General features: G+C 34.7%; 1 protein-coding gene and 1 pseudogene across 2 annotated transcripts; one reads left to right on the forward strand and one right to left on the reverse strand.

Moving 5' to 3' along the window:
• Window positions 1-718: 718 nt before the first annotated feature.
• LOC113716172 (uncharacterized) lies at window positions 719-10,668 on the reverse strand. Of its 2 annotated transcripts, XM_072044752.1 has the most exons (5): window positions 9,662-10,668; window positions 8,433-8,504; window positions 1,609-3,600; window positions 1,077-1,434; window positions 719-942 (listed from the first exon to the last, which is right to left on the reverse strand). In XM_072044752.1, exons 1-4 carry the CDS (start codon window positions 10,584-10,586, stop codon window positions 1,082-1,084), a joined length of 3,342 nt encoding a protein of 1,113 aa, XP_071900853.1. In that variant the 5' UTR covers window positions 10,587-10,668; the 3' UTR covers window positions 719-942; window positions 1,077-1,081. The 2 variants fall into 2 exon arrangements, with proteins under 2 accessions (XP_071900853.1, XP_071900852.1); XM_072044751.1 differs by having other exon boundaries at window positions 719-1,434.
• Window positions 10,669-11,495: 827 nt separating this feature from the next.
• Window positions 11,496-14,850, forward strand: LOC140038420 (UPF0481 protein At3g47200-like; annotated as a pseudogene).
• Window positions 14,851-15,307: the final 457 nt, after the last annotated feature.

Consider the following 15,307-nt stretch of genomic DNA (forward strand, 5'->3'; position numbering starts at 1 on the left):
AATGTGACCGCCAAATCCAAATGTTCACTTGCTTTGTTACATTGACCAACAAATGGGATGTGACGACCAAATTGAAGTGTTCACACGCACTTTTACCGGATGTTTGGATTGTTATTTTTTGTGAATTTTTTGTGAATTTTTTTAAATATTTTTATTTTATATATGTTACATTGTTATCGCTTTTTTTTTTTAAGAAAACTTCAAAAAAAATTGCAATCTAAACTGGACCTAAGGTTCAGCCCATCAATTGGCAGTGGATTTGTCCAATGTCAACCCAAGCCTTTACAGATGCAAGAAATCGAGTATCTTTTAGGTTTATAAATTGAACCAAACAATTTGGTATTTGACTTGAATTTGACTCCCACCATTTCTAATTTAAAGAAGCGGTATATCATTAATTTTAACAATCTCCAACTATCATCAACAACAATTACAAATACAAGTTTCAATTTTACCTAAAAAAGTGCTATCAATTTCTGTAAAGTAGTAATTGTTGCACATAAAAGCTACCACTTTGCAATCTCTGTTCTTTGCACCTTTAAAATGTAATTTGCAATAAAATAAATGCATGAATCTATTTGCCTATGCATGTTCTGTACGTACAAATACAACTGCCTACGTGTACCTCTATATGGTGATATATATTGAGGATGAATTTGTTTCTCATTTATTTGAAAATTTTGAAAAAAGGAAAGATGCATCACTACCTAAAAGTAAATTACCAACTTAATTGCAATATATATGTATGTCAAACATATACACCGATTAAAATGCTTGGCCTTCCATAACACATAAATTTGGATCATGAACTGGAGGTCTCCACATCTGTGAACAAGTTTATTGGCAATACAACATATCTCATTCCTTTCTTAAACTTTAAGCATTTCGATGGTGAACCAAGTCAAGACAAAGAATTCCGCAGATACATTTGCATTCAGGGCTCTGCCATGTATTCACAGTAGAAAAACATAAGTACCACTTGAATGAATAGTAATCCTTGGAATAAGCTTTTGACATACCCATGATATTAAAGAACAAATTGCTATTGGATTATCTCATATATAATGGTTTTATACCTGTTTCAAGGTGTGATATCTTTGATAAACTGAAGTTTGATTTTCTGGAGCCCTCTTAGAGCTTCTTTCATGTTTATTCTCTCTTCAGGAGCATCTGTTGTACAACTTAAACCAAGTTGCAAGATAGATGATATGCATTCAATCTTCCTTTGTACAAGTTCATCTTTAGGATTAAGTAAGTCTACATCTGTAAGGTGAATCATGGAATCTGGTAAGCATTCTCGTACCCAACGCCTGAGGCTTAACTCTTCTATAAACATCTCATCCTTAGGCTTTCTTTTCGTAAATGTCTCCATCAATGTAATTCCGAAGCTGTAAACATCACTGCTTGTTGAAATCAATCCTTCCAGTCCATACTCTAGCATCAAAATTTGAAACTCATAGTTAAAGTCAAGTACTGGTATTAGTTCACCAATTTCATATTTTTTTTTCCAAAGTTTATATGTTTCAAATATACCGTACTGGTTGTTGAAAGCTGAAACATTAATTTGAATGACATAAAAAATTCTAAATTGGAATCAAGAAAAATCACCTGGGGCAATATATCCAAATGTAGCAAGAGTCTTTGTTTGTACCACAGATTCTTCATCTCCCAACAACTTAGCAATTCCAAAATCGCAAACATGCCCAACCATGTCTTGATCTAGGAGAATATTGCTAGGCTTTAAATCACAATGAACTATAGGAGTTGAATAACCATAGTGGAGATATTCCAAACCAGAAGCCACATCTATCATGATATCCAACCTTTGCCTGATGTTTAAGAAATGATGGTTTGAATGAAGCCATTTCTCAAGGCTTCCGTTGGGCATGTATTCAAGCACCAAAGCTCTAAAGTCAAGGCTAGAGCAAGCAGTAATAACTCTAGTTAAATTTCGATGACGAAGGCAGCTTAAAACTTCGCATTCTCTATCAAAGCTTTTAAATGCACCTTCTAGCTGCAAATCAAAAACCTTTATAGCCCAAATCATCCCATTTTCACGAACTCCCTTGTAAACTGAACCAAAGCTCCCCGAGCCAAGTAAGTTACTCTTGCTAAATCCATTTGTTATTTGTCTAAGTTCATGGATGGATGCCCTTTCAAATGTCGCCATAGGAAGCAAGTTTTGAGCTGGATCTAGAATTTTCTTTCTCAACTTTAACCTTATCAAAGGAACCAAAATCACCGAGGCTAGTATTAGAAATCCTGCTACCAACAAAACAATCAAGACTACCTTTTTCGTCCTTGATTTATGTGCAAAAGTACTTGGACAAGGTTGGAGCCAAGAAGCGCCACACAATGCTTCATTCGAGAGAAAAGATAGGTTCGTGAAGTTTTTGAATGGCCCTTCATGGGGAATTGGTCCCCGTAATCTGTTGTAAGACACATTAAAATATTGAAGATCTGAGAGTACCTGCAGTGAGTTGGGAATTTCACCTTCCAGTTTGTTAAAAGACAGATCCAAAAGCTGTAACTGCAACATGTTCTTCATGGATCCTGGTATCAGTCCTTGTAGCTTGTTATGTTCCAAGGAGAGTTCTAGTAAATTCTGTAGTTCTCCAATGGTGCTAGGTATTTTACCAAAGTATTGATTATTTGAAAGGTTCAATCTGATTAATGACTTCAAGTTTCCAATTTCAGCAGGTAAAGCACCGGTCAAATAATTTACTGACATGTCCAGCTCCAAAATATCTCTTAGGCTCCAAAGGGTTGCTGGTATGATAGAACTTAATTTGTTGGAATTAAGATAAACATATCTGAGTGTACTTACATTTCCTATACAAGAAGGCACCACACCAGAGAGCTTATTTTGTCCCAGATTTAATAAGCCTAAGTCCAACACAAGGCAAAACTCACTTGGAATAGCTCCTTGTATCTGATTGTAGCTTAGATCTATCCTCTGAAGCTTCAAGAATGACTTGATTGTAGTTGGAATCATCCCTGACAAACTGTTGCCTTCAAATAATAGCTCTGCCAAGTTGCTCAAATTACCCATTGAACTTGGAATTTCACCTTTGATTCCACAATGACTTGCATCAAAGCTTTCAAGTGAGCTAGAAAGGTTTCCAATAGACTTTGGAAGGAAGCCGTTCAAGGGAATCTCAAATATCCATAACTCTGTTAAATGTCTGCAATTTGCAAGGGACATGAGAAAACTCAACTCTTTGGATAGCGAGTCCCGAGAAAAATCATTTGCTGCTATAGAAAAGAATTCTAGTAATCTCAAGTTTCCAAGAGAATGAGGGATTGCACCAGTAAAATAGTTACCACCAAGGTCTAGTATTTTGAGCCTAGAGGCATTTGAGATGGACGTTAGTACAGCTCCAGTGAATGCATTTGAACCAATGTAGAGTCCCTCAAGATTGGGTAAGAAAACACCTAGAGTCGATGGAAGCTCGCCTGATAAATCATTGTCTGTGAGGGAAATGCCTTTTAGTGTTGAAATGTTGAAAAGTTTCAGGGGGATGGGACCTCTCAACCTATTTGAGTCCAACTCTATAACTTCCAACTTGCTAAGATTACCAACCTCTTGAGGTATTTTACCTGCAAAATCAAATTGACAACTAGGTAAGAAGAAAATGAGTTATCTTACTTGTAACCAGTTGGTGAGTGGTAGAGCGAAGTAATGAGAAATGGACATATACAGGACGCAAGTAGTATCAAGTGCTATGATTTAGAAGCTAGCAAGCATTAATTTGATCGTACATAATGATGAGACCAATTCAGGTAAATCCTGGTACTATAATTAATGAACTTAGCATCAACTACTGTGGTTAAAATCATCTTTTCTCTTTTCATATTTGACTACATTGAATCAGTTCTTATGTGGAAGCTGACTGAACGTATTTAGTTGCAGTAAGGTTTGTAGTGGTCCCGATCTTGTTTTGGAGGGGGGAAAAAAAGAAGGGTATTATTTTATTGCAAAAGTGTTGCAATTCATGGGGTGGTAAGTAATTTTAAAGGTTTAATATGGGAGGTTTAGATTGCCTCCACTTGTTCTTGGGTTTAGAGAAAAGTTATTGCAACTGAGATCAATTACACAGCCTTTTATTCACGTAAGTATTGGAAATGGTAGTTCAAATTCATTTTGGTTTAACCATTGGCATCTTTTGGGTTCTTTGTATTTGAGATTTCCTGATCCAGTCACAAATGCTTAAGGCTCAATAGCAAGTCCAAAGCGGTGGGATTTATTAAGGGAGGAGGAATTCTTCTGTGGTTAAGGAATTTAAAGCTGCAACTTTCAATAATTTTCTGGATCATTTGCATAGAGAGAACCATGCCTTTTGGAGGGATTCCAGTTCTGGTATATTTTTTTTTCTTTTCCTGTAAAATCAGCTATGAAAGAGATCTATTGATTTGGAAGAATTGCGGAATGGTATATATTTGTATGGGGTACGTACTGGTCATGTGCATCTTCACACTGTGTGTTGTGTAATATAGCTGATGATTCAATGGCACTTTTTTTTTTTTTTTTTTGCTTTATGATTTTTCTGAGAGCGAAAGGGAGAGATGGCATCAGCTGTATTGAGACCTTGAGCTGTGCTTGTTAATTTTTATAAAATAACATCCTACACAAACTTGGAAGAACTAGAACGGCAGTGTGAGCGTACTACCTCAAGGTCTTCTGTATCCAAACTTGGAAGGCTCGTACTAGGCTACTAGCTGTCAACAATCTGTGTTTTTAAAAACTCGGTTTGAACTAACTGGTCCAGCAGTTAAATCGGGAACCAGCAGGTCTTCTAGTTTGAGTTAAATCTAAAACTCGGCCAGCAAAAACCCGGTCAAAACCCATTTGAACCGGAATTGGTAAAATCGGTGAGAATCCGGTTTTCAAAATTTTCATTTTTGTGTAAAATTTTCTTCTTTTCTAACTTTTATCCTCCCTGATTTCGCTGACAAAATCGAAGCATGTAGCTTCGACAACTTCACCAAGCCTAATTCTATCTTAGAAGCCACTTCTATATTCTTTGAAGCTTTGAAATTAGACAAGAGAGAGAAGGAAAAAAAAAAAGCAAGAAAGGAAGAGACTGAAGAGTAATATTTTGAAACTCAGACTGTTAATTGAATCGGTGAAGTGCTAAGGTCGAGGTTCAACAGGTCAGACCAGTTCAACTCTGGTTCAATAAATTTTTAAAAAATAATTTATATAAATATATATGTACAAAATAAGACATGCAACGGACTAATTTAAGATTTTTTATGATGAAAAGTTTAATATTTTCAAAGAACTTGGATTTTCACAAATAAAAATTTTAAATTATAAGTTACAACAAATAAATTTCATCTCAATCTCAATTGTATCTACCAAAAAATAATCTTAAATCCAACCCAAAAATACCACAATACTCTAAAACTATACAAAATTCGAGTCTATGGGAATTAGATATTGTGAATTTAAATTTTTAATTCACTTTTTTTCAGATTTAGAGATTGTAACCTAAAAAAAAAAAAAAGAAGTTTGGAGTTTAGAGGAAGTCAGGAAAATAAAAAACAAAGATGCAAACTTGATAAGAGATAAAAAAATGGGAAGAAAGTGAGTGGATGTAGTATTTAATAATTAGTTTTTAGGGTTAAGGAAACATATTCTTTTTTATTGTTTTCAATTTAATAGACAAAAACAAAAAACCGTCAATTCAATAGTTCAATTCGGTTCGCACAGTTCATACTGGTTTTTAAGTCTAGTCAATCCGAGATATGAATTGAATCGAAACTATGATCGATTTACGGTTCCGATCGATCCGGTTCAATTTTCAAAACATTGCTGAAGAGAAGAGAAGAGAAGATAAACAGAAGGGAAGTATGACAAAAAAGCTATATTCTCATACGTGTGTTTGGAATTGACTATTTGTGGCATGCGCTCGCTTAGCACGTGTTTTGAAAGGGAAAAAGTAACGGCATGAAGGAGAGAAGGAACAGGAATAATCAATTAGGTTTCCGTACTTAATAACTTTGTTGCCCTCAAATTTTTTTAATAGGTCATTATCACCCACTGATATTTGTAAAATCACCCATAAACAATTCTGAAGTTACATTTTCACCATAGCTTGTACAATTTTTTGAATGTAATCCATTTTTTTGGGTAAGTTACACTTTAATCCTCTATAGTTTAGCATTTTTCACATAACCCCCTCTATGTTTTCAAAATTATATATAACTCCATTATGATTTGAACTAAAGTATAAGAGTGACTGAATTTGTGTTCTATGATGTAGTCAACTAAAATATTAAAAGTATCCCTATGTAAAGTTGAAAATTATTTATTAATCACACGGGAGATATATATATATATTGAAAATAATAAGGTTATTGGTAAAGTACTAAACCATAAGAGGTTATACGGTAAAACATAAAACCATAAGGGGTTAAAGTGTAGTGCACTTTGTGTTTATATAGTTTGATCACTTCAATCATTTAGTTTATAAGCAAGGATAACCTCGACATTTCTTTGGGTTTCATTATAGAGTAGCATTTTTGTCACTTTGACATTTTAGTTCAAATCATGAGAGGATTTGTTAAACCATAGGAGGTAAAGTGCGTTTTACCCTTTTTTTTTTTTTTAAAAAAAATGCAATCACCCATAATCCATTGCTTTATATCTAAACTTATCAAAAACACATATAAACTGTCAACTTAAAGAAAAATTTTTTTATTTTATTTTAGTTTTACAAAATTAAAGTATATTTATGACATGATTATGACATCATTTGTTCTTCAATTTTTAATTTCAAGCCAACCGATCAAAGTTATTGACTCTAAATCCCTGAGATCAACTGCATCATTGTTCAGTTCGAGTTTTAAAACACTGGTCATAATATAACATATACGGATGGAGAGGAGAACAGAATCTTTCAACAATCTCCCACTTCAATTGTGAAGGTGGCGGAAGCAGTAATCAAGAGTACAACAACTGACATGTTACCCTTGGCCTAAAGCTTCTCGCGCCAAAACTAACTGAGAGTTAATGTTGGAATTAGAACCTGATTCAAATTGTTCGCAGAGTTAGGCTTTTCATTTTCCTATGCATTCAATTTGCTTTTTAGTACAGTTTTGTATAGGACACGTGATAATTGATTTACTTAGAGTTTCGCCTCAATTGTAATACTTACCCTGCTGAACAATGAAAAGGAAATCCATTTGCTTGAAAAAAAAAAAGAAAAGAAAAGATTTGACAGTGGTCAAGCAATTGATGTCATGCCGGGTCTTGTAAATGGAGGTTTGTCATCCTAACCTAGTAATGAGTTCATACACAGTCATTTAACGTTTTTTTTTTCCCACTTTTTTCAACTTTTCATTAATTTCTCTTGGCATCTGTTTGATGATCAAAATTTTGTAATATTTAATTTTGATCTTTGGATAACTTGGACAATTGTAAATGTTCTCATGCAAGATTTCAAATTCCAAACCTTTCATTGACTCAGAAGAATGAATGAGTCGAGGGTCACTAGTTCAATGATTAGGCTAACTGTTATTAACCTGTGACGTCATAACTATGCTGTAAATATTTTTAGTAAATATTGAACATCTAAAAATATGCGAACTTCAGTCATGATGTTAATAAGAATTGTTTCAATCCTCATTCTAATCTTCTAAATGCTACTTGTTTAAAGCTCAAAAATAATGTTTATAAGAAAAAGGAAAAAGAATTATAGACAACATTATTTCCTACATTTTTAACTTTTAACATATACAATTTTTCTAAATTATATGTATAGTAGTTTATAAGATAGGACTTTAAAAAATAGAAGGCAGACAAACAAATGAAATGCACAAAGAAGGCATTGACATTAAAAAAACTGGTTCGGTCGGTCAGTACCGACCGGGCTTTAAAACAATGCTCACTGAAAATTTTTTTTTTTAAATTCCTATCACAATTTTATCTTTTGTATTTTGTCAAATAGGTCTCATGAATTTAGTTGCCATAAATTTTGATTTTTAATTCTAAAAACATTATAAGGATTAATTTTTGTAGGCATTTTTCTATGTTATTTTAGTATTGCATATGTAATTAGTATGCATGTATTACATCATCCGATTCTCCAGTTTTTCATCATACCTTCTCTTTAAGCGCTTCGTCATCGTCCTATTTTCCATTAACTACATCGTCTGTAATCCCTCAATCAGTATCTTTTGTTTTCGAGTGCAATCAATTGGAGTTGAGTTATATATTTAGCATATTGAGATTACCTAAATCAGTTTAGCTTGTGCCGGTGCACCAGTAGGTATTAACCTCTTGACATAAGACCTAGAGTCCAGTTTGATTTGTGTATGAACTTGTTTGAACTTGAGCTTGAGCTTAAATTCTAGTTTTAAAAGGGTATTATGACAATGCAATAATAAAATTGATCTTATTTTCACAAGTTATAAAGTTTTTTTACCTGTCAATTTAGCTTCCTGTATGGCAAGTCGCTCCAATTTATAGAGATTGCCAATGGCCTTTGGAATTTCACCTGCCAAGAAGTCATGGGCATGAAAATAAGTTTTATTGAAGGCCTGCTGTCACCATAATAGACATTAGATAAGCATTTGGAATTGTAATGATCTTGGCTCCAGTTTCAGCTATTATCATGTAAATCTTCCGTTCATATTGGTAAAATGAAACTATTAGATACACTCTTAAAAATGGTGGTCATTTTGGTGGGCAATCTATATGTCTATGTTGATGGATTTTGTAAAGGTACACATGATTCGAAACGAAATTGATACCAAAATTGAAATTTGCAAAACTAAATTGCCCAATTTTTAATTTAGTATCTATGTGAAAGTATTTCTACCATCCCCATATAATTATAAATGAAAAAAATAATGCCAAAAGAAAGGAATTATTGCCTAAATCTAGGCTATGCAAAAGTAAGTATAAGTATTTCTACACACTAATGCATCTACAGTCATAACCCTACTAACATTTGATTATCAGTATTCGTGTGAAAGTATTTCACTATTTCAAACATAACCATTTTGTTATTAAGAGCAAATAATGCCAAAAAGGAAGGAATTATTTCTTAAATCCAGTCTATCTAAACATTAAGGGTGCTTTTGATAAAACTAAAATATGAAATATGAAATTTGAATTCATTACAGTATTGAATTATTAAGTATTGAATTTCCAATATTTGAGTGTATTTTACATTAAATTATAAGTAAACAACTTATCACTTATTGTTCAGAATAAATTTGATTTAGACAATTCAGAGCCACTTAATTAATCAAAATATTCTATTTTTTATTATCAAATATGTCTAAACATATTAAAGTTTGAACCCATTAAGTTTAGGATTAAATTTTTATGTACTGATAGTATAATAATTTTTTTACACTAGCAGTTTTGGATGTATGTCACATATGCATGATTTGAAATTTAAATTTAAATTCATATTGAAATTTAGCATGATCTAAATCGATTAGTATAAAAAAAAAATTTATACACTGACAATGCTTAAAAGTGATTTAAATTTAAGTGCTGAACGGATATCAAACAAGGCGCAAGTGTTTCCGCACATATGTTAACAGTCAAGTTGTGATCCGGTGATGGCTCAAATAGACAAAAGAATAATTTCGATATAAAATCAATTTGGTAGCTTACCAAAAAAAAAAGTTTGTAGCTTACCTGTCAGGTTGTCCCCCCCAAAAAGTATATCTGTAGCCGTGGTTAGATTCCAAACTCCTTTCGGTATAAATCCACTTAATTTGTTGTAAGACAAAGATAAAATTCGAAGTCTTGAACATTCTCCGATGCCTGATGGAATTTCACCCTCAAAGTAATTAAATGATAAGTAAAGCCCTTGGAGTTGTGGGAAATGATCGCAGATATGTGCTGGAAGGTAACCCGATAAGCTATTATTGGTAAAACCAATAAATTGCAATGAGGAGAGGTTAAACAGAACCCGTGGCAGAGGGCCTACAAGTTGGTTAAATTGAATTTCCAGAAATTTCAATTTTGGTAGACCACTAAATTCTTCTGAAAGATTTCCTGTAAAGAAGTTGTAACCCAACCCGACGGTCTCTAGCTTTGTGAAATTAGAGAGCCTTCCTGATAATGAACCTGAAAATTTGTTGTCTTCAAGGTTTATGTACCGGAGTTCAGATAAACCTCCCATTCCCAACCATGATGGAAATTCTCCTTCAAAGTCGTTGCCCGCAAGGTTGACGTACTTCAATCGTCGTAGACGAGATAGATCGGGTGGAAGTTGTCCATGAAAGCTGTTATTCCTAATATTCAACCAGACGAGGAAAGAAAGATTTCCCAGTTGTGGAGGTATAGTTCCCGCAATTCCCATGTAAGAAAGGTCAATGGCTGCGACTCTGTGATGACGAGCATTACAGGTGATTCCAATCCAGCTGCAAACAGAGGTAGAAGTGGACCAGTTGGTTGGGATGATCCTTTGGGGGTCAAAAGTGGTGGCTTTGATGGCAAGAAGTGCATTTAGATCAACAGTGTTCTTTTGCTTGTTGGCAACACCTTTGCCAACTGAGCTAGTTGGCACAAAATGCAACACTAAGGCTCCGACAAAAAGAAAATAAGTTCTCTGCATTGCTTCTAGAGGTAAATAAAACTTAAGGAGTGCCAAACAAATATGGAACAAGAGCCTACATTGTGACTTTGGACGGGACTTATATAGGCATCCACTTTAGGGTTGACTTGGCGTCTTTCCACAACACATAGTGGTTGTATCTCCATTGTGAAACCGGATTACCGTGCGAAGAATTTCACATAAAAATGTTGAAAAAAGGTTCCCGGTTATGTTTTGCACATGTGAATTATAAATTGCTGTTTTCATCGTCTGTGAGGAAGTAATAAGACTTCGACAAACTGTAGCTGCTTGTGTCTGCTCACCAAGTTTCCATTTTAATATGTTTGCTACATAATGTTTTCTTCTTTCAGATTGCTACATATTACCTTGGTAAAACAGAAAATAACTTATAGGGAAATCTGTTACTCAATTTTGGTGAATTAATACAGCCTTGACTCTATCTCTGAGACGTACGTTTATAATTTGTCACAATTTGAAACTAGGCAAAACTACCAACTATTGACTCTTGACCAAAGCTTTTTGGCAATAGTTTTACTAACCCTTAATCCTGTGAGAATCCCAAAAGCCGGTATCCTTTGAGATCTCACAGGGAACTAATAAACCCATCCCAATCCCCCCCGGAACCCGATGTGGGACAAAGCCTCCACAAACGGAGGAAGCCTGCTACAAGGCCCAACTGGAAACCCGACCCCCCCCCCCCCCCCAGAGGCTGCTACTAGGTAGTTCCACAAACGGAACTACCAACTATTGACTCGTGAGTGTGAAATTGTCATTTGTACCCTATGGCTGATAAGTGTCGTAGTAGCTATTTCAAGTGTAAAGAATGTCACCCAAGCAACCAATTAAATAATAAACCCAGGATAAAGATGGTTTTATACGTCTTCAAGAGCTTTGCAGATTAGGAATCAAATGCCTACCCGGGGTAATTTTGGGCCAGGTGTTGGACTTCATCGCAGACGTGCAGGTTATTCCCAATGACGGTGATAGTTATGGAGAGGCCTAAATCGTTTGTCTTGTCATTTTGAGTGCATATTCTTCTAATCTATTGGTGATAATCATGTAACATCACACTGCCTTTATCAAGACTTGTTCAACCTTGACGGCTAGAGATGGCAACGGGTAGGAACCTTCGGGTGCCCACCCCACGGAAGGAGTAATGGGACAGGACGGGGCGGGAGCAGGGACGGGGAGGGGGACGGGGGAAATTTTTCTCCTCTAATTTTAAATCGGGCAGGGGTGGGGGATGATACCTCTGCCCCATTTCTCGCTTATATAATCTAATAATAATAAATTTAGAATATTTGACAACTAAACATAAATTTTATTTCATTTCTATCCAAATTTCTAGTTGATATTTGGCACAAGTATGTTATACATTCTATGAATATTTTCAAATATTATTTATATAATCCAATTGAGTTTCTTAATTTTCTTCCTATTTTATTTCAACACATTTCTTGTTTCATTTTTTATTTTTCACTTTTTTCAGCTCGATATTTTATCTTATTCTTTAAATTTAATTTTGATCTATTGAATAAAGGCTTCTAAAAATATCAAATTGTCAACTGCGGGCACCTACGGGAGAAGCAGGACGGGCAGGGGAGAGGGAAACGAAGGCGGGGCGGGGGATCCTGTTAGCATCCCTATTGACGGCTGCTATCTTGACGAAGAAGCATGAGTGCCGAAGGCTCAGTTGTATTTATTTATCATTTTTTCCATCCAAACCAACGGAGAGTAGGACAAGAGAGCCTAATTACTAGTCTTGGCCAAGATAGGGATTGTAATATTTCTGTAAATAGATTAGCTGTAGATTACTGCTTAGGTGCCATATGCATGTATTTTGAAAATATTTTTGTTTATGTAGTTATAACTAACACACCCTGAGATTGAGGGGAGGGATGGGTTAGGTGGTTCAAGAGGAGGTGTAAGCGAGACATTTTAGGTTCGATGTCTCCTATTGGGATAAATACAATGGTTATTATCACTTTATCCTCTTAAACTATATCACTACTATCAGTTTATTCTCTAACGTTATCTTTTAGTCACTTCATTCCCATAAGTAATTCAACTCAACATGTTAAAAAATTTGGGACAAAAATACTATTTTATTAAATAGCATTACTACATTGTTATTATTACTTTATTCCTTTAAATTATAGTGATATAATTGATTTAATTCATAATACTATTTTCTAGGCATTTTACTTCATCATTAATCTAACTAGTATGGTCAAAAATTTTTAAATATATTTACCCTTTTATATATATAATTAAAAATAAAAAAGTTAGAATGATTATTCTTTTTTTTTACTTTAAGAGATCCAAAAATATAAAAATAAAAGGATTTTCTCAAATTTCTTTTTCACACTTATTAAAACTAGGAAAAGAAAAAGAGATAGGAAAGAAGGAGACAGAAAATTAGATTTTGCAAAGAAAAAAAATAAAGAAAAGTCTAACATTATTGTATTAATTTAAGGTTATTGGGATTAGGATTGAAATCTGGTGGTAAACATTAAAATGAAATAATTTTAAAATAATAAAAGTATTTAATTCTTTCTTATTTGTATTTTTAAAAAAAGAATTGAACTCTCTCTCTCTCTATCTCTCCCTCCCCCTCCCCATCTTTCTATTTTTTTAATATTAATAAGATTGCCAAGAGGAAATAAATTAATACTTTGACTTTTTTTCTTGATACTAAAAGGAGAAGATCCACTCTAAATTTTTTATTATTTTTATTATACAAAGAGGAGGGTACTTTCTTCTAAAATTTTTTAACTTGCTAAGTTGGTTTAAAAAAATAACTCTATGGGGTAAATTGATAATGAGACTATAGTTTTATGGGGGTAAAATGATAATAACTTTAAGGGCTAAACTTGTCTTTTTTACTTTAATTAACAAACTTCGTTAAGTTTGACCATTAGTTTTGGGAGTAAAGTGACTAAAAATTAACGTTAAGGGGGAAATTAATAGTGGTACTGGATGTTAAGGGGGTAAAGTGATTATAACCCTAAATACAAACTAACACATCCTACTGCATACTAAAAAAAAAAAACTACCACCCCTAGCTGGGATATGTACAAACTAGTTGCTAGGTTGCGGACATTTATTACACTGAACTCACAAAATAGTGGGTTAAATAATTATAGGGCAAAGAGTTCCGGTGGCCCTCAAATTATTAGCCGGATGAACTTTTGGCCCCCAAACAATTAAAAGTAAACTTTTGGCCCCCGATCTATCTAAAGTACAAAATGTTAGACCTTCTGTCAAATTCAGCAGTTAATACAGACGGAATCTACGAACACGTGAGACCCGAAATACAAAGGGCATACGAAATGGTGATTCTGGGGTGCTCTTCTGAAGCGGACGCAAAAAAAGGGCATTGGGTTGAAGGACTATTTGAGGGCTGTACAGCCCTTGGAAGCCGAGGCTAGGGAGTGTTACTTTGAAAATACAGGGTACAGCAGTGATGAATTCATAGAGATGTTGGTTCTTGACAGTTGTTTCATTCTGGAAATCTTTCGAAAGTTTGGAGGGTTGGTGCCGGTCGATCCAGATGATCCGCTTACCTCGATGTTGATCCAGATGTCGTGGGTGTATGCTTACCCCGATGACGAAGGATCAGGGCCGTCTTTGGGCCGATTGACTCTAAATTTCTTCAACAATGCACTGCAAAGGTTTGAGCTAGTTTTGGCCAGATACAGCAGCCTCGAACTCGAACGCAAGCATTTGCTGGACTTTCTTTGCGAAAGCTTCAACCCCCTGGAACACGGCGAACCTAAACCCGATGGGTTTCTGAACACTCGCGTAATCGAATGCGTCTCGCATCTCTCGTACGCTGGAATTGACCTTAAACCCAGCGAGGAAGAGAGCTTCTTGGCCATAAAATTCAGGCACGGGGGGTAATCGAGATGCCCAGAATTGCTTTGGATGATTTCATGAGCTCGTTTCTATTGAATTGCGTCGCCTACGAGCAATGTCAGGCGGGTTGTTCCAAACACATGACGACTTGTGCTACATTCTTGGATTGCCTGATAAATTTGTCCAAGGACGTCCAATTTCTATGCGATTGGAACATAATCGAGAACTATTTTGGAACGGATGCTGAAATTGCCAAAAATGCCCTTCGTATTTCGGTGTGCTTCTCACGTAGTCGTAGATTCCGTCGGTATTAACTGCTGAATTTGACAAAAGGTCTAACATTTTGTACTTTGGATAGATCGGGGGCCAAAAATTTACTTTTAATTGTTTGGGGGCCAAAAGTTCATCCGGCTAATAGTTTAAGGGCCATCGGGACTTTTTGCCCATAATTATATAGTGTTAGAAGAAATATATGACGGTAAATTGTTCAATCTGCCCCTTCTGCCCTAAACTATTACTTTTGGCCACTAAACCATAATATATATCATTTAATCCTTTAAACAACGTAATGGGTAAGTTTTTGGCCCTTCTGTCAATTTCTATTGTTTGATCTAATGGAATGGAGGGACAAAATTGTCCCTTTTCCTACATAAAAAACAAATGACAAGAAGATGAATAAAAGGATCAAACCACTCTTTTATCATTCTTATACAGTCTCATGAAAATTATTACTCAAAGATGGGAAAAAATGTGACGAATAAGAGAAAGAAGAGCTAAAATCTTGTCATCCCTTCATTTATTTTGTGGATGGACAATTTTATCCCTTTATTCCATGAGCTCTAACAGCCGTAATTGACCAAAAA

Source organism: Coffea arabica, chromosome 3e (genome assembly GCF_036785885.1).
Source record: "Coffea arabica cultivar ET-39 chromosome 3e, Coffea Arabica ET-39 HiFi, whole genome shotgun sequence".
Classification (NCBI taxonomy): Eukaryota; Viridiplantae; Streptophyta; class Magnoliopsida; order Gentianales; family Rubiaceae; genus Coffea; species Coffea arabica.